General features: G+C 29.2%; 1 protein-coding gene and 1 pseudogene across 1 annotated transcript in view; one reads left to right on the top strand and one right to left on the bottom strand.

The window, feature by feature from the left end:
- LOC113378291 (cytosolic carboxypeptidase 1-like) overlaps window positions 1-20,794 on the bottom strand; it is a 317,444-nt gene that overhangs the window by 4,653 nt on the left and 291,997 nt on the right. Inside the window, exons 15-17 of the mRNA XM_026618823.1 lie at window positions 15,032-15,193; window positions 9,175-9,351; window positions 1-57 (exon numbers count right to left, since the gene is read on the bottom strand). The exon at window positions 1-57 is cut by the window's left edge and continues 59 nt beyond it. Of these exons, the coding sequence (XP_026474608.1) occupies window positions 1-57; window positions 9,175-9,351; window positions 15,032-15,193 (396 nt within the window). The remainder of the gene's footprint in view (window positions 58-9,174; window positions 9,352-15,031; window positions 15,194-20,794) is intronic.
- Window positions 6,000-6,968, top strand: LOC113378192 (annotated as a pseudogene).

Raw genomic sequence — 20,794 nt, 5'->3', positions numbered from 1 at the left:
ACAATCAACTAAATGCCTTCCAACACTTTCTAATATCCTTGTATCTACATGGTAGCCCTTGAATCAAATATAAAAATTAGGTAAATAATACCTAGAATCTTTACACTAGTTTATCTATGCTTATAATATATAATAATTCAGTATATAATAATTTATTAAGTAGTCTACTAGTTTAACCCAGAACCCTAAAGCCAAGGTGGATTTAAACAATAAGTTTGAAATTGTGAAATTATAAATTGTAAAATACAGATAAATGGTACAAAAGTTTAAATTCTAAGTAATGTAACCTTAATTCGTTTTTTTAGAATTATTTTTAAAGAAAATGTAACATAGCAAATTAAGCATGTAATAAAAATCAGTGTATTTTTTAAAGTAAATCAATAATAATCAGAATTATTATTAAGAACACATCATTTTAGAACTATGCACTTTCTCTCATTTCTAAGCTTCACACAAAATTATGTATAACAATATTTACATTATAGTTAATTTAATGTAATTTTTTCAGATCCACATAAAAAAGATCCACCATTTTATTTTTTATTTAAAAGGTTTTATGGAATACTATCTAAATTATGAAATAATTGCAATGCAGTTTAATTATAAGGTTGAACAACAAAATTAAAAATCATAATCTAAATTATATATTTTTAAACATAATAAACAAAAATTTGTATCAACTCTTACTATTATCGTCAATCCTGGATTTGCAGTTTTTTTTAATTTATCACAATCAGACCGATTGTACTCGTATATTGTAATACAATTATTGCAAATAAAATAAATACGACTTCTGTTTGAAATACATATTTATGGCTTTTTTTATAAAGATTTTGTATTGCATACAACTTTCATCGTGTGCAAATTTGTCAGAAGAATTCATCGGTATTCAGCAGAATTGGAATTACTATTGATTTAATTTATCTTTTGTAAAATTGCTTTTGTTACTGCTTTTTTCTAGTTTACTAGTTTTTTATTGTTTACACATCGCCAGAATAAAAGTTTAGGTAATCGTTTTTACGCATCTTTTGCTCTTTGCTTTCAAATAACGTTGTTAAATAAAACCTAAATTTACTCGTTTTTTATATAATGATGGTACAACTTTTTACCCGCGTATATAAAAAAATAAAATTAAATAATTCTAATTAAAATATATTTAAAATAAATATTAAAAATACATTTTTTTAGATTTTGGGCAATCCGGGATAAAAAAACCCGAAGAATATTGCTTCTGGAAATAGCCAGAGCGCAAGGTGCAAATATGGGACTGTCACGAGCTAACGTAAACCTTTCTATTATTTTCAATATATATATGTGTCTATATTGTGTCAAAATATTTTGTCCATTAAAAATATACAATGGGAGTCCGTGCACTTTAGCAATCTTAGAGAAAATTAAATTACTGCAATCGTAAAATATTGTCTGAAATTAAAAAAAAAACAAAAACAAATAATAGTCTCTAAAAATATGCGGAACATATTCTTTCTGCACGAAAATATTTGAAAAAGATGAACGTTAAGAGTCCGCTAAAACTAGTATGATGAAGAACAAAGCCGAGAGGCAGCTCCAAGTTGCCAGCCTCCTCCTGCCTTCTGACTTCTGAGTAATTAACAATTTCATATTCTTGGTTTGACTGCAATGCAAGAAATCCATTGTATGCGTCTACATGAACAAACGAGCTTTTTGCAATTGTTCACATTTTCTACGTGGATTTTAATTCTCGTGCAAATAATTAAAACAGAATTACAGTCACGGTGGTCGCTCGATCCGACATCTTTTCCTCGCGGAATGCATAATAGTTTGTAATTGATACTATGATTTTTCTACGTTCCGATAATGTATATCTTTGCCAAGCATTTAATGTCAGTTAACTATTCGTGTTTTGCTAAAGAATTCGTTCTAATTTAATGCATTTCAGAGATGATCTCAAAGAAATACCCTTGCTACATGTAAACCATAAAAAATCAAAAACATTCTAAAAACTTTACCCATGAATCTGTAGGTAAACTATAAATCGAAATTAGCTATGTTACTATTTATAAAACCAGAAATAAAAATGCAATTCAATCTTACGAAAAAAAATATTATTTCATTGTCCAAGCACTTTACTTACACTATTTGCACTTCTGCCTAGTACCAGTTGAGAAATTTTATGTCAAATCTTCAAATAAATTCCAAGCCGTAAATAAGAATTGATAGGAAAAATTGAAAATTTATTAATACATGTATTTGTTCAAAAACTATGTTAAAATGTATATTTGAGAATGATATTCGGAAAATAAAAATAGTTACGGAATATCTAATGAACCTCATTTATTCAACTTTTAACTGATGCTATGCATTAATTGTAATGGATTGTATCGAATATTTATGCAGATGTAAAACTAAAGAAATTGAATTTTTAGTAAGCATATTACTATATATTTAGTAATTCAATATGATTTGATACGAAGCAATTAGTTTGAATCACGTTATATTTTCAATTTTTCGCTTATATTTTTGTTCTAGTAGAGTTTTCATAATGACCATTCCCACACTCACTAATTTTAAATTTATGTACAAATTTAAAATATAACTTTTTTTAACTAAATATTTAAGCAATTACTAATTGATATAGTTGAAGTATCTTTCTTGAATGATTGAAATTAATAAAATGATTCCCGAAATCATCAGTAATTTTATTTAGTAAATTATTCTCAAATTCTGAAAAACTGAGTCAGTAACGATGAGTTGTAACAGGAATAAGTAGCAATTGAGTAGATAGTAAGTTTTATTCAGAATTTTGTGTAATTTTTTTCATGAACATACGCAGTCACTAATAATGAAAACATGTACCTTTAAAACATTTGAAAATAAAAAACGGTCTAGTTTAAAACTTTAATACAAAAAACCCATTTTTATATGAAAGAAGGGCCAATTGATTATATGTAATAAGCTACGTAATTTAACAAATGCAAATATACCATTTATAATAATTGAAAAAAGACTGTTCGGACGTATTTTCATTTTATTATATTGACCAATGCGCCAATCTTCATGGCCTTGAGCTTTTACACCATATGGTTGCTACCCTATAAAGGTGGTATGAGATTTGAATCAGACTTAATTTTCTCACTTTTAAAACTAAAGTTCGCGTAACAACATCTGGAATAAATAATCAATAAATATATCATCTTTAATTATAACTTAGTGAAAATCAGTGATTGTATAAAGAACTGTAACTAATACATAAATTATACCAACAAATCAGTGCTTAATACAGTCTACAGCTAAATTATAACCCAAAAACCTTCGTTATCGAAGGAGAGACTCAATATGCACAAACAAAAACAAAGACTTTTCTGAACTTCAAAGTTTTTCAAATTTTCGTAATTCTCATAATTTTTAAGAACACAATTAAATTTGTAAAAAAAATAGCAATTTATTTTAAGGCACTCGTATTAATCACTAATTTAAAAAATCATAAAAACACCTAATCCAATTTTCGATATGAAACAGTAAAAAAACAGAAACATATTAAGAATGTACTACTCAAAAGAACAAGTTATGAAAGCCATAGTCAAAGTTCAAGATTGCGTTTTCGAAGACCCTCCTCTTGTGGATCACTGTATTAAATGATTCTGTTCCAGCCTCTAAAGGTAATATTAATTACCGAATAAATTACGTTATTATTATTAAGTTACTTGATGCTGCGCAGTAGACTAGAAACATAAATTATGTTGTAAAGCCACACAAGCCACAGGTCAAGTTCGGGCCCACATTGCATCAATCATGAACTTGAAATTGCATGAAAATTCTGGCACTTTATAATTACGAACGAAACAGAATGTTAGATATAGCTCGGAATATTGTTAGTAATTGCATTGAATCAGTTTCAAAAATATATTAATCATATTATTGACTTGCATCTTAATTGTGAAGACAAACCGGTATATTTGTGAATTAAAAAATTCCATGCAGCCGAAATAAATCACAGACTCTAAATGAGTTCTTTTGTAACATAATTAGGTACTCTAAATATGAATATGGATAACGTTTTTCATTTTGAAAAGAAATTAGGAATTACATGAATTTTATATTATAAGTAGGAGAGACTGGGTACGATTGTGCCAAGGTACTCTAGAGACAATCGTCATAACACCAAAATTATACTGATTTTGAGATAGGGTCCAAAGGGATAAAGATAAAGTATGTATGTTCGAACAAGTTCTCATTATTGCTTTCAATACATTAACATGATCTGTAGACTGCATCGCTGTCAAAGAGTCAAAAGTAAGTTTTCATGTTCGAATTCTTCGAATAATAACTTAATTGTATACAGGTAGATTACTTTCTCTGTTATTTTGCTGCAATTGAACATTCGTAGTTATTTACCAGCTATTAGTTTTTTCTTAGAAAATTTAGCTCAGTCATAATGACGATTTGTTTTCAAAAGTGTACGTTGAGTACGGTTGTGACAAATTTTGAGATATTGATGTAACGTATTTCTTGTCCTTTTTGGGTGAGGATTAAACAAACGAAAAAAATCTAACTGCAAGAAAAATTCAACATAAAAAAATCGCAAAGAATTCATGTTAACTTTGTCAAAAAATGTGTTTTGTTATATATTGTTATATTTTATTCTTAAGCTTTGTTTAAATGATTATGTTGTGTTGTGTTACATATTACTGTTATTAACGACAATAAAAGTCCTTAAAAACCATTTTGGTGTCATAACTGTCTCTGGGGTTGTGGATGATTGCAACACTCGCCGCCCTTTTCTTGTATGATTTGATTTTGTGACTAACACATCTTTTTTAAGGACAGTATTTCAGTATTTCCACGTAGACAAATGTTCAAGTTACCATTTAATTTACTTTTCTTCCAGATAACTGGTCTTTGTTAGTAAGCTAATTGTCAAACAAAAAGTGTCATAACTATACCCAGTCTCCCCTACTTGGCAAAATAGTAAATAGATTTTTTTTTATTATCATAAAAATTACAAAAGAATGATTCAGTAATTTGGTTGCAGTCAGTGATAAACCTTATAATTATGAACAGTAATTGATTAAATGATAATACTTTGAGAAACTGCAAACCACCCAAAAAAATGTTACCTTTCACCATGATATGTTTGGAATGAAGAGTTTTTTTTTGCTAAGCATTTTTTTTATTATAAATTACAATCTGCCTAAATAGAAAGACATTGAGTAATTAGTTTGACAAATAGCATAAAATTTTAAGAGGAAAACCCAGTGGTTCACCCTTTATTAATGTACTAAATTATGTAATGTATTAAAATATCTTACTTAAATTTTGGTATATTGCTAAGCGATATAAGCCTGACGATTATAGGTAAAGCAATATTATACGATTATACCTATACGATTATAGGTAAATATAGCAATTCAGAAGCCAAAAAAATTTATTATATGCATTTTCAAATTATCATAGCGACTTTGAAAATATGCTTCTACAGAAAATCACAGTTCAATGTGTTGCAAACGCTTTTTACCCAATTTCAAATGCTCTTGCTCATCTACGCAATGTTTGCTTATTGTGGTGAAAATACATAAATCGTTCAGAAAAACTTATTAAAACATACGGATAACTTTAAAATTGAATAAATTATCTAAGTGTTTATCTGATTTAAATTTATAATAAAATACAAGAATTTCTTATAAAAAATACTTCTGACGCGATAATTAATGATTGCCAATTATTTTCAATAAATGTTATCGCATAATAGATATTTCATTTTCACTAGAATACGATTACATTTCGCAGAGTTTTCTATTACATTTAAATTAAATATATTTTATAAAAACAAAATATAAAAAAATGACATCTGATCATTTGTCTTGTTTAAAAAATAACAGTGTGCTAAAATGGGTAAACAAATACGCATCAACATATCTATTTCGAAATTATTATGAGTCAGCTCTAAATTTAATAAGTGACAATAAAAATTTTTAGACATTTAACAAATTAAAATTGATAAGTGCATAATAACAAACATAATGAAATATTTCAAGCCCTTCTGTTACCTCAGCGCATTTTGTGCGGCAGCTGGAGCAACGTTTTACGTAAAAGAGTATATGGGGGGCGGTAAATTTGAATCGGACGTCAGGGCCGATGGCAAAATAATCGTAATTACAGGAGCTAATTCTGGAATTGGCAAGGAAACGGCAAGAGAATTGGCTAAACGTGGAGCTCATGTTTACCTGGCTTGCCGGAATATGGATCGGTGTGAGAAAACTAGAAATGAGATTGTTTCGGAGACCAATAATACAAACGTCTTCTGTAGAAAATGCGACCTTTCATCTATGAAATCGATTCGTGAATTTTCTAAAACTATGCATACGGAATGCAAGCGGGTAGATGTATTAATCAATAACGCTGGCGTAATGAGATGTCCATTAACAAGAACAGTAGATGGTTTCGAGATGCAACTAGGTGTGAACTACCTAGGACATTTCTTACTCACCAATCTCTTGTTAGACATGTTGCAGGCCGCACCAGCTGGACGAATTGTTCATGTATCAGGTTTAGCCCACGCAAGAGGACAAATCAAAATTGATGACTTGAACAGTGACATGTCATACGATCCAGGAGAGGCATATAACCAAAGCAAATTGGCAAATATTCTGTTCTCAAATGTACTAGCAAAACGGTTAGAATATACTAAAGTTACATCCAACGCGTTGCATCCCGGGATTGTTGACACGGAAATAATGCGGCATATGCCTATTTTTTCGTCAGAGTATTCCCGGTATTTCTTAAAAGTAATCTTATGGCCTTTCATAAAGAGCCCTGTTCGGGGTGCACAAACAACATTACATCTTGCTTTACATCCAGACTTAGAAGGAGTGACCGGGAAATATTTCAGCGATTGTAAGGAGAAACCAGTAGCTGTTCAAGCAACCGATACATCAACAGCAACCTGGTTATGGGCTGTGAGTGAAAAATGGACTGGCTTGGCATATTAATTGTTTTGTTCCAAACAGAATTTTTATTTATAAAGTCATTTTAATAAGTTTTACGTGTTGTTGCCTTTTGTCAATTACCTTAATTTTATGTAATAAATTGTTAGTGTGTTTTAAATAACTTTAAATGCTTGTTTTATTTTACCATTTACGAATTCTGAAGATCAAACTTAGTAATACTAAATAAGTCTTCATTTACATTTTTTTAAATTTTCTGGAAAAATTGGAATGCTCTTGTATGCGAATAAAGTTATCGTGAACTATGTGTTAGTTATCGAGAAAAAAAATTAGATCTTTCACGTCACACTGTTTCAATAAATGCATTAATACAAATTATTATTCTCATTATAATGTTGATTATTATATTATTTCATTCTTATTTTTAATAATATTCATTTTAGAGACTTTTTTAATTTTTGTGTTTTTTTCATAAAAATCTAAACGATAGAAAAAATCGATAAGAAAATTTGACTGCAACAAAGTAATAAACATATAAATATTTTTTGGTACGCACTTTTGGCTTAAACTATCTTAAAATATCTATTTGGTAACTATAAATGTATTTATTGAATATTTTACGAACATATAATTTGACTAAATTTTTCTAACTGTTAACGCAATTGCATGGAACGTACTGGTTAAAGCAAAATGATATTTAAAAGGCTAGATATAAAAATTAGTAAAACCACTGATTTAATCCTATATAAATTATGAAAACGTTATGTAAATGTTTAAAAAATAGCTGCATGTTTGGGAATAAAAATTATTACAAAAAAAGAAAAATTAAATGTGGACTTCTTTAGAGGAACTCGCTGATCTAGTTTATTCTAAATTTGTTTTACCATAATTTAGTATTTTATTTGTACCAAATCAACAAAAGCAATTTTCACAAAGTATTGCAATAGCAATATGTTAATATGACGTGATATTATAGACTTACAAATAAATCGTTCAATTCCCGGTGGCGAAAGAACTAGTTTTCTAGCTGTATATTTATGAATGCTATTTACTGATGATCCATATAATTTATTGCAGATCATCTGACCCTTTAAGGTTAATAGGAGTGCTCTGATGTCACTCGGTACAACGCAGTGGTGGCAGAAAACCAGATTTGGTAAGATATTTGAAATAAAAAATCAATATTATTTTTTTATAAAAATAGAAAACATAGAAAAAATAATGCTGTGTCAATTACCAGCATCTTTAGTTCTCGCATATAAATGGCTTTGCAACTGTTTTCAAGAGATTTTTCCGTTTGCTGTGTCTAACTCTGAATGTTGCTCGTAGTTTTTGATCATCATAGGAGCACAAAAACTATAATTGACTTTGTTTGAATAAGTGCATAGCAGTACGCACGTGTCAGAATTGGTTGAAAAAATCAGTTTACAGAAATTTTACTTAATCACGCTCATTGAACAGTATGCACAATTTTCTCGTCAGAATCGAGGTAAAATTTTGCTGTGAAAAGTTGAAATGCAACTATTTTTTATACTGGCTTAATCGGTAATATATTTTAAACATATTGTTTGAGAATATGTGGTTGCAACCTAAATGTAATATTCAAAGATTTATATGCAAAAATTCTGCCAATTCTCCATGAGGAGTATATTCGTCAATCACAGTTTTAAGTAAAGGTGATCATCGTTCTCGTCGAGCTATTAAAGTTGATGATACATATTGTAGAAATTTTATACGTATTGCACACAATAATTATCTTGGAATTGTTATTAGACTTAAACCTTTTTTGAAGGTCCATCCTTAGTGATGGTAAAAAATAGAGTCATGTACTGCATCATAAATCGAAAACTGCCAGAACAAACCACATCAAGAGTTAAAATGTATAAATCAAAGATTGTGGTGATAGTTAATTTATAGTTGATTCAAAAAAATCTGTTCTGGATTTACTTAAGATGACCATCATTTTACTCGACAAATTAAAGGTAATAAAATAAATTTATAAAAAGATTATACGTGTTTCATGGCAATATTGTCTTTAACTCGTTAATAATTTCGAACCTTTCTTTAAAGTTCAGCATTCTTAGTGATGAAAATAAAATTTGTCATTTGTACGGTAGTAATAAATTTCAAAAACTGTCAGTAAACCTCACCAAGAGTTAAATTGCATAAACCAAAAGGTGTAGTATTAGTTTGATGGACAAGTGTTACTAATTTTAAGATAATAATTATACGTTCTTTCAATTTTACTCACATCTAATTCACCCTGATCGCATCCACAAAAGCTGGCTTCAAGTGTATAACTCCTTTTGACCCCAAGCTGTCTCCAAACGACGACCCTAGCGGTACTTTCCTTCTTTCGTTCTACTTTATAAGAGCAGAAAGGCAAAGAAAATGCAGACGAAGTACGGGACATCAGCATTGGTAGTGTCTGTGAAAAATAAATTCAATAATAACAATTTTCATTACACATTTGATTAAAGTTAATATATATTTTCAATCAGTTTTTATAATAACAATATTATCAATTGAGCTTTATAGTTTGTTTCACTAGTTACGATCTAATTGTATATAAAAAAGTATTAAATTTGGTACATTTAGTACATATTCTATATAAATTAAATCTATCATACAAAAAGTTAAAGTTTTATCTAAACGTTCTTTAAGAAATTATTGAATATATTATTGAAATAACACTTTTTTCTCATTAAAATTTTGAAAATGATCTGATTTAAATGCAAATGCAATAGGACATACATACTGAGTTGACGCGACGCTCGTGAAAAAAATCAGAATATTATTCCATTTGAAAAAAGTGCATCGTTACGCAGAATTGCAATATCATAAAATAAAATTTATGATACATGATTTATAAACTATCATTGAGAGCATTAAAATTCAATGTATGTTTTCTAAAACATGATCAGTTACATGTTTGCAAGTGTAACCTAATTGGATGAGCATACATAAATTTACAATGGTAGAGAAAACTTAGTGTCACACGATGAAATAATTGTTGATTTAAGGTAGACAGTAAAATATTGATTATGGAATAATTTATTTTTTTGTAAAGAAATGTATCGAATGCAGATTGCATCTGATAATTTGAAACAGATTATATGAAATATTTGATGCTTCATATGTAAGTAGATAATAATTTTCTATAATAAAAGAGAGTGCACACTCTAGCATAATTTTAATGACATCTTTGCCAAATATTGAGGTGGGCATATCACATTTTTTTGAAAACACTTTGTCATAATGTCCTATCAATTTTTTTAAGGCTGCAGTCTATTTTATATGGCAATACGCCCATGATTTTTAATAATTGACTATTTCTTGCAAATCAAACTCAATTATAAGATATTTTAGTCACTAGAGTAATTACTTAAGTTCATTACTTTTATTATAGAAAATTATTTTCTACTTACATATGAAGCACAAAATATTTCATACAATCTGTTTAAAAAAATCAGATGCTATCATACATTTTTTAACAAAGCTACAAAAAAATAAATAATTCCATAATCAATATTTTACTTTTTACATAGTCAATCCATAGTCAATATTTTACTATCACGTTTGATAAATGATCCATGGATCCTATTATTAAACGTGCTTTTTTAGTAAAATATATCCAAAATAATTGGAAATATTCTATTTATGCAGGTGTAGACAATATTATTTGTTTGTAAAAACTAGCAATAAATAGTTATTTGTTTATGCAGATTATTTGTATAATATTAACAGTAACTTTAATAGTCCAAAAATAATATGATTTTATTTATAATTTTCAAATAACTGTGTAACTAAATTGAAATCTTTTAAACAGGTTGATATATTGTCTGGGTGAGCAACATATATTACAAATCCGATTCTTTAAATGTTACATGTTTTTAATAATATTTTTATAACTTATTTTAAACAGTAATTTTAATTAATGAAATCATTTGTTCGAGCAATTACAAGTTATTATATTAATGTTATTACAAAATTATTAATTATTTTAGTTACATATATTTTAGCGCTAACGAAGATATGATTCTATAAATTTTCACAATTTTAGAATGCGCTCAAACAATATTTAAATATTTATGTACTACAAAACCTTTAGGAGAAGATCGGGTGCACCATTAAAAAAAGGTCTTTATAAATCTATTGTGGGTAAATTTTGAGGGTAAATTGTCAAAACAACGTACTAAAATATTACGAGACTAAAAAAGAGTTTTAATTATAAAGTACCTATTATTAAAATTTGAAATGATGGTGAAAATGACGAACGAAGCCAAAGTCGTAACAATTACACTTGTTTTTCGGTAAATAATTTATAACATTAACTATTTGTCGAATTAACTAATTTGTTTGGCAAACTTGCACAAAATTGGAAAATTTGCAATAGTTCATCACATTATAAACCCTCTAGCAAATTTGGTATTTGGTGATGCAGTCGATTATCTACACATGTCGGAAAGTTCATGCAACCAGCCTTGGAAAAATTACCTACCAGCTAATTTTTAAAACCTCACAATATTGTGAAGTGCTGATAATGACCTTTGTCATGCCATATAAACGATTTAAAATTAATGATATTAATTTTATTTTCAGCATTTGACAAATGCCATCAGCGCTATGAAAAACAATGAACTCCTTATTTTGTCATTAAGGAATATAATTTACTATTAACCTCACGCAACTGTTTTTCCGGAAATTTGGTCGTCAAAGCCTTCTTTATTTTCTCATCTACAAACTACTTACTGCATACTATATTTTCCTGTTCCGTTATAATTTCGAGAAGCGTCCTTAATTCAAACAAGTACTATTTATTTTAAATCCAATTACCTTGGCCTCAACTGAACAATATGTTTTGAGTTATACATTAAATCTCTATGATTATACGCGAATTTACCGTTTGATTTTGTAACACATTTTGATTACACAGATATAAATATATGGTTACAAAATTTAATAAAAGACTATAATAAAAGAAAATTATTATAGACATTTAGTTGCGTAACTATATTTATTATCGATTCAATCTATCAAGGAAAAAATGACTTGCAATTTCGCTGATTAAACTGTACAATAGAAGTTGAATGAAGAATTAAGGAAGACGAAATTATTTTGCCGTATAAAAATTCTATTATGTTAACGATAGAGAACAGTTATGAAGATTTAAAAATTAATATATTATGTGCTTATTTTTCTCTAGGATTATGAGTTTTTGCTACCTTTTAAATTTTACCTTTTATTATCTTTACCTCTTTTCTTCTTAGTCGGTAATTTAATTAACGTATTTTCGTTCTATCTTTAGAGTTGAATTTGATATATTAATAATAAAAAGTAGTTTTTTTAGTGATCTTGAAACACGCTGGATAAATTTTATACATAGCTTGCAAGAAGAACTGTTATATATATATATATATATATATATATATATATAAAATGTTTGAAAAAAAAACAGAATGAAATCTTTCAACCGATTCCAAAATAATTTTTAACTTTTCAAGCAAATTGATAAACAACAGTTCCTTTACATTTTAATTTAACGATTTTCCACTATTGAACGATTAGTTGACGATACTAATATACAAATAACGTCATCTACTACTGCCATTTACTTTAGTACCATTATATTTGTAAAAAAAAAAATTAACTTCACGAAGGAATATATTATAATTTCGTCAGAGAATCCAATTTGCTAATTTTATATTTTCTGAATGTTTCAAGTCATTCTGAATCATTTGACAGCAAAATTAGAAGTAATTGTGATCTTTCGTTAAGTTTTTCGTTTTTCTCCAAAATAGTTTTTTTTTTATTATCTCTTTTATTTACAACTGTCCAGTAAAGGAAATTCAATAAATTTGATGAATTTACAAGAGTCGGCCGAAAAGGGACATTGTACACTACAAGGGCATGTTTGAAAAAACAACTTAGTAGTTGTTTTTCCATTCGATATAAAATAGTTGTACCGATTTCAATCATTCTGAAGAACTATCCAAAGCCATCGTAATTATAAAATGATTGCAATTTTTTGTCGACGTTTTTGCTAAAAATCTTGAACCGATTTTGAAAATTTAAAAAAAATGGAAATCGTGCTGAATTGTTTTTGGTAAAGATCGGTCGGACGATTTCTTCGCAATTAATTGTTGAAATATTTTATCAGTTTTGGTGAAATAGTGTAGTATATGTGTGTAGTAGGGTATATAAAGCTGATGGTTTTGATGGTTATCCTAAAATATTATAGGCCTACGAAAAGGAATCCACTTGTAATAATTTACCAAAATTTGGAAAAAAATAAGCCTTGTAAAAAGTTGCAAGTTCTGTAAAAAAATTCAATTTTTATTTATTGTTGATTGATTTAATCGATTGTTGACACATATCAAAAAGTTTTTCGAAACATGCCTTAAAGCAAAATGCCACTTGCACCTAGTTATTATTTTCAATTCCAACAATGTTTCCAATTGACGTCATTACATAGAGCTTTTGAACTGGCTTTATGGAATGTTTATAAAATACAGCTTGACAATAATTGCAAAACCACATGAATCCTCCTGCCTGCATATAACTACCAGTAATAACATTTGAGCATCTATTGATTTAGTTATCACATTACTTGGAGCACTCCAACGCGGTTGCCTGCGCCCGGAGTTAAGTATCTACATTTATATTTGCTCTAGGAAGTGGAAGGTTAGATTACGTGTAGAGGTCCAGGCTGACGTAACGTTGCTAACATTATTGAACTGTCTGATGTCTCTATTAATTGTTGTTTATTGAAATATTTTCAGTTGTTAACTTCGACGTGTCCAGACATTTACCTAAAGTATTTCAAATAAACAAGGAATACAGTTGACTGCATGCTGTTTCCTCATTTTAGAATTGTTGGAAGAGAAAATGCGCAAGAGAGTTGTCAAGTATTATTGTTACCTTAGGCTGATGCCATGTCTATTAGAGAAAGACTTAAACTCATATGATTTTATATAGGGGGAAGTCCCTGAGTGCCGGACACCGAAAATTATTTATAAATAAATCAAAAAATTATTCAACAAAATGTTTATTAAATTATTATTTATGTTAGATAACAAAGTTAGATAACAAATCAAACTAAATTAACAAAAACGCAACCTTTGCTAAAAATAATTAATACTATCAATCAAACTTTGGTAACAAAAAATATGATTTTAAAAAGTGGCACCTAGTACCGGACAATTCAAAATAACCTGCATTGAAAACATATGTAGCTGAAATGTCTGCACATGTGTGTTTGACGAATATTCTTAGATATTGCAAAATTCACTATTTATCCACCCTTTTGGCTAGACCACACCGATGCTCTCAGCTGGAGCATTCATCATAAAATTTTCATTATTTGACTAGGAAATACGAAAAATGGGGGTATGTAGTGATCGTTAGCACTCATACAAAACAAAATTAAATAATTAGAATAAATTACGTCAATTCTCACAAGAAATATCAATATGTTTACTATCCAGCGCTTAGTGTTCGGTGCTAAGGGACAGACATGTTTGTTCACTTGGTGATACCTACTAAAATTGTTTAAAACATCTAATATTATTTTACCATTTTACAGATAACAATCAAGTACTACTTTTATCTTTGAATGCCACTCTAATGGAAATGCATAAATATACTAGATTTACTTCTATTGATATTTAGGTGACGTAATTACTTCCTGTGATACTTAGGTGACGCCGTGATTTCTCGCCTAAAACAACAAACGCTTGCTCCCGCCGTGGCCGTGTGCGTCAGAGGCGAGGCTTGGCGCGTGATCCTGCACCTGTGTGCCCCCACGCCCCTTTTATTTGTATTTTGCAATTGAAGGATTTATACTCGTTTAAATAATACGTGTTAAATAGAGTGTCCGGCCCTAGGTGCCGTCCGGCGTTACGGGACTTCCCCCTAATATTATTATCATTGATATTTGTATGCGTTATTTATAAAATGTATTTGTTGTGTCCGAAAAGCATGCAAAAATATTTTGGAAAAATAAATGTGATATGTGATGCTCTCATACCATGAGATCTGCCTCCAGCCTTTGCACTAATATATATATAGACAGATTATTTTAAGTTTATCGATACAACAATACTTACTAAATAATCGTTATTGGATGCTGCTTCTTTGTCCTTTGGACGCCAACTGTCTTGAGCGCAGCACCCATACAGGAAAACATTTTTCCTTCTTGAATGTCCATGGTAATCAACAAATAATTCCGGAACTGAACACAGAATGCGCACTGCATACTCTATGAGACCCTGCAAATAATATTTTAAGTAGTAACGATAATAAAAGAGTATTGTAGAATAACAAGTTACAAAATTTGAATAATATATTTTGTGATAGACTGGATCGTATTGATTAAATAATGTAGATAATATTCCGCGAAAGACCTTTAAAATTAAAAATTATAGCTTGAACCTTTTTGGCCCCTTATATGTCTATAGTTTGATAGTTGATTATTTGTTGTGAGTTAAGTAGCGTAGGGCGGGGCTAGTTGAGCAAATTTTTACTTAAACCGATGTAGCTCCTCAATGAAAAGTCTCAATAAATTGCTACACGGCTTAGTGCATTTGATGTTTATCGCTTAACAAAAGTGTTAATACTATTTTTTGGTAATAAGTAAAATTTAAAAGTTACAACTGTTTAAATGCAAAAAGTCAAGTATGCTCAATGTACCCCATAGGTGGGGCAAGTTGAGCACTAAGAAAGTATAATGAAATTATAGGTTCAATGTCGATTAGTGATGAAATAAAATAAGTTTTTAATAACCAGTTTTATATTTATAGTCTTTATTGACAGAGAAAACAAAACTTATAGTAATTTTCTTTGAATAATTAACCAAAAGTAGAATCAACAAAACAATATCGTATCTTAGGAATTATTTTACCATTATATTCAGTATTTTTTCTTAAAATCATTATTTCTTTATATTGTTACTCATAGATTTAGCTTAAATCTTAAAAATAATAATTAATTCTGGAAGTTAATGGTAATTGTCTTAGTGACAGAACAAGTTTAGCAACTATGCTCAACTAACCCCAACTCGGAATTTCAAAATAAAAGCGAGTTTATAAAAAAACCGTGAGAATTATACCCAGAATCTCTGTGCATATTAAAAGTACTATAGTTATATGCAAGAATAACATTTACCTGATTAAAAATAAATAACAATTGACTAAACCAGACGTATTCTCGTGATGAAAGACTTTTTTACTTTTTGGTCTCAAAATAAACAAAACGCCCGTGAGCCGCACTCATTAGTCCAGCGGCCAGTAGCGATCGCGGGATGTTTATTTCTCCCAAACCTCTATCTTTTCGCCATATAATGCCTAAACGGACGGTGAATAGTTTTCGAGATATTTCGATTGCTCAACTTGCCCCTATGCTCAACTAGCCCCGCTCTACCCTACTGTGATGTAGTTATTTTGATTTTCACAGTATAATTACTAAAGGCCAAATTGGACCACACCACCGTATTTCATTTTGTAATAGTCCAGAAACTTATTTTTAAAACAATTATTAAAAATTAATAAAACATTAAAATATTTGTTTGTTGAAAATTTTCATTTGGAGTACCACACTTGTATCAAGGTTCACCATCAATAACCATTAGTGAAATATTTCGAACTGATTTGGAATCTTCACTTCGCCCAAACATGCCCGAGTATATGGTAATGAATAATGGTCATTAGGATGCATCTTATTGTTGTTGAGGCCTTCATTATACCGGGTTCGTAAAGATTATAATAAGATGCGATTCGGAATGTAAAAGGACGACTCTGCTTTTAACAAAAGATACTTGGCGATTTATGATTTGTGATTCGCGTCACGGCGAAATCTTGCAGCTAACGCGCGTTAAATTTGGCGAACGCATTTATCAAGAAATAAACATAAAAGCTTCAAAATTACGACCGTAGATACACATGAATTCGAACACAGAACGAGATTTATTCAAATGGAACTGCTGCACACACAGTGGCGGATTTATAGGTTAATGAGTTTAGATAAATTAGAATTGCCGTCTTAAATAATGATTTTGTTTGTTGAGGAGGTTGCATATTTTATCATGCATACTGTTATGTATCTGATCATAGAAAATCTGACGCAGTGCACATACAATAGTATTTAAAATGAATTATAAACGTAAGAAGCCATAAAGTTTTCACCTCGCAGCTTAAATACACTTCGATGAATTATGTGTGACGTAGCTTTAAGTTTGCAGCATAGAAATAAATAAATACAATAAAGTTTTTTAATTGGTAACAATTTTATTTTTATTAATTAAAAAAATATAATACTATTTGAATTTATATCATGATCAAAAGATTTCATTTATATTTATATTAATAGATTATAAATTGTATAGTTTAAACAAAAATATATATAGCTACTATAAACTGGAATTATTCATAGCATTTTTTAGCTCATAACGATAATAATTCTCTGTAATGACAAAACATAGTATAGGAAAAAAACATATTTTATGAAAATAAACCTTATTTGACGGGCAGATATTTGTTCACATCTAGTCGTTTATATCTATTTAGTAGTTAAAGACAAATAGAAGTTAAATAACCTTTATTTTGTTGTACTTTTTAACGTTTGAATAGCAATTATAGCTTTGTGTTCTGATTTAATTTATTTGTCTAGTGTTACAAAAAAGCAACCCAGTGGTTGACTATTCTCTTTCTGATAAAATTATCTTATACATATTTCTATTAGTGAAGTGAATATATACTGAAACCCTCAAGTGTCTATTTTCACTTCATATTATATTTGAGATCAACAGTCTTAAGTGAAATCGCTACTGTTTGATGCCTATGTCCAAAATGGATATCTAACCTGGACTAGTGATTGATAATTCATATTCTTACCACCATGGGTTCATAGCCGAGCTTTTGCTCTAAAAATAAGCAACATAAAATACTGTACTGGTAAGAAACATGAAGTGGTACATATAAACCACAAAAACTATAATAAAAATAAAACAATAATATATATATATATATATATATATATATATATATATATATATATATATATGGATCATTCTGTTACAAATCGCACGAATTTTGAGTTAAATAAAATGTCACATTTTAGAATGGTCTGTTGTTTTTTTCCAGATATTATTCAGAAAATCATTTGACGCGTATTTCAGGATTCTCCTGAAAAAAAATTTTTTTACGTGAATATTTACAATAAAAATATAGATTTTTTGCTCAATTTCATTTCTCAATTTTTCCCAAGAGTTTTCATAACATTTAGTAATTGTATTTTCTTATGCAATTCCCAATATGGACATAGTTAGAGAAAAAAAAACAGAAACTTATTCATTAGTAATACATGAAGGTCATTTATACAAAGTTAATAATACATTAAAGTTCATAAATCTCAGCATTGTAGAGAAAATTATGTAGTCTGGTGACAGACCCACGCACAAACTCGCTCCATGAGTATCTCAAAATTAACAAGACATTGTATATTTGATACAAATATGGCATCATTGCATATTTCACATAATTAAAAAAATATTATAAAAATAATATTAATATCTTTATTAAAAATGTGAACAGTTTGGACAGTTGCGAATATTTTGAATATTTTTGAAAATAAAACATTGTTCGGACGTATTTTCGTTTTATTATATTGGCCATGAAGGTGACAACCTTCAGGGCATTAAGCTTTACACGGAATGGTTGCTACCCCTGGTAGAAGAGGGGGTAGCGGAGTATTTTAATTGAACTAGTTGTTCACTTCTAAATGTAAAGTTTGCGCAAAAACATGTATAATAAATAACCAATAAATATATCTTCTTTCATTATAACTTAGTAACAAATCAGTGATTGTAATAAGAACTGCAACAAATACATAATATAGAAACAAATCAGTGTTTAATACAGTCCACAGATACAAGGGTTAAATTATAACCCAACAACCTGAATTATCAAAGCAGAGTTTGAATAAATTTTATAACTACGTAACACAAAATGCAACATTTATGTGGATTTTCAAAAAAAGACTCCTATAATAATACGAAACCCAAAATTCAGTGATAAAAATATTTATACCTTTTGCCTTTTAGTAATTTTAGTAATTTTTTCGCCGTATCTCCAAAATGGCTTGACCCATGGATTTTTTCAGTATGTTTTGGATAATGACTAAATAATAGAAAGTATTAGTTCAAAATCGATAAAACGTTAGTACGGTTAATTACTTCTGTTTGCACTTTTCTCTCAATAAATTCATCATTTTTGATAATTTTAATTCGGAGCAACTGTTATCCCTTAAACATACAAACATTCCATCCATGAAATGTTGATGGTAACCAGAGTGGACCATCCCAAATATACCTGAACATCATAAAACCGCGTCATAAAATTAGCTATTTTTTTAAATGTTTTATATCATCTACATATTACTTACCATTTACCTTTATATTATTTTACTAGATATTTTAATAATATAAATGAAATACAAACTCTATCTAACTCCACTCTGGGTGAAAAAGGTGAAATATCCTTAAGGCCGCAGATAATTTGTGACTTTTACCGGTAGATATAAATGAAATGTCATGTAATATAATCCAATTTGACAACATTGTTTAGTGAAAAACTCATCATATCCTCGCCGTATTTGAGATTGCTCCAATTTGTAAAATGATCCACTGTGGTAACCAACTGCTTATATATTCTATTACATTTAACCATGTCAAAATAATCAGAAGATACTGAAAAATAAATACAATTTTTTTTTAGATTTTCATAACTTACCCTGCGCAAGATTAACAGATCCTATTATCTCGAAGATAGTTAATTAATACAGTCATTTTTTAAATGAATAAATAGGTTATGAAGATTTTAGTAACTTCAATCAGAGTAAGAGAAATTTATGACCAAGTTCAAAGCGAGCACAGTTCGATGCGGCGTATAAGTAAGTGTTGAATAAAATAATTTAATTAACTCACAAATCGATGTACCTCCTATGACGGCGCGTTATTTAATATCCATCCATTTCGAATATTCAAATGCTTTGCCTACTGGTAGTTAAATATGCTTGGTAATATATCAGTGTTGCAAATAAACTAGCCATCAAGCACACACTTAATTTCGAGTCCGACGTGCGTCTGTCAGAACCGCGCACTCCTCGGCTGAGGGACTATTTATGCCCCTGGTAAGCGATGCATGTAACTTATGAGCGCCCAAGATAAATGAGTTGTAGTCTGCTTGATTTTCAGACCTTCTGGGCTAAATCCAAGTATGTATATCATTACCCCGAGATAGAACGCAAGATCACATATTACCAGTGTCATTCTCTAGACATATTGGCCTTAAGTATTATGTTACTAAGGCGCGCAATCATAGAATGTAGAATCTTCAACGAGAATAACAAATCTCTGTTTTTACTTTTCTGCATTAACTTGATGAATTATATGGAGTCATTAGAAAACGTACTCCTATGTGATTGTCTACTCTAAACAGTAATGGTTTAGAATTCAACGTGTGCATTAAGTGTTTCGTATTGCTGCAGATTAGACATGTGCTAAATAGATTCTCAAACATTCTCTTGTTATATGAAAAAGTATAAACATCCCAGCAAATATCATAAATATTATTAAAACTAGTTGGTATTGGTATTTTGCCTTGAGGCAAGTTACATGAACTTCACGATATGTTTAAATAATCGACTTAATCAATAAAAAATGAATTAATTTATGAGTGATTAAAAGTATTCCGAGTGGATTTACTACATATGAATGAAAACGAACGAACACGTTAACTCGGAGTATTTTCTAAAAGTAAATTTTCAAAAATCAACCATTTTTATAATTGAACTAGTTTCCGTAGGACTTCAATGGT

The sequence above is a fragment of the Ctenocephalides felis genome, unplaced genomic scaffold, assembly GCF_003426905.1.
Source record: "Ctenocephalides felis isolate EL2017-DRISC unplaced genomic scaffold, ASM342690v1 CF-g0.4_SCAFFOLD_01886, whole genome shotgun sequence".
Taxonomy (NCBI): Eukaryota; Metazoa; Arthropoda; class Insecta; order Siphonaptera; family Pulicidae; genus Ctenocephalides; species Ctenocephalides felis.
This window is presented reverse-complemented; position numbering and strand designations above follow the sequence as displayed.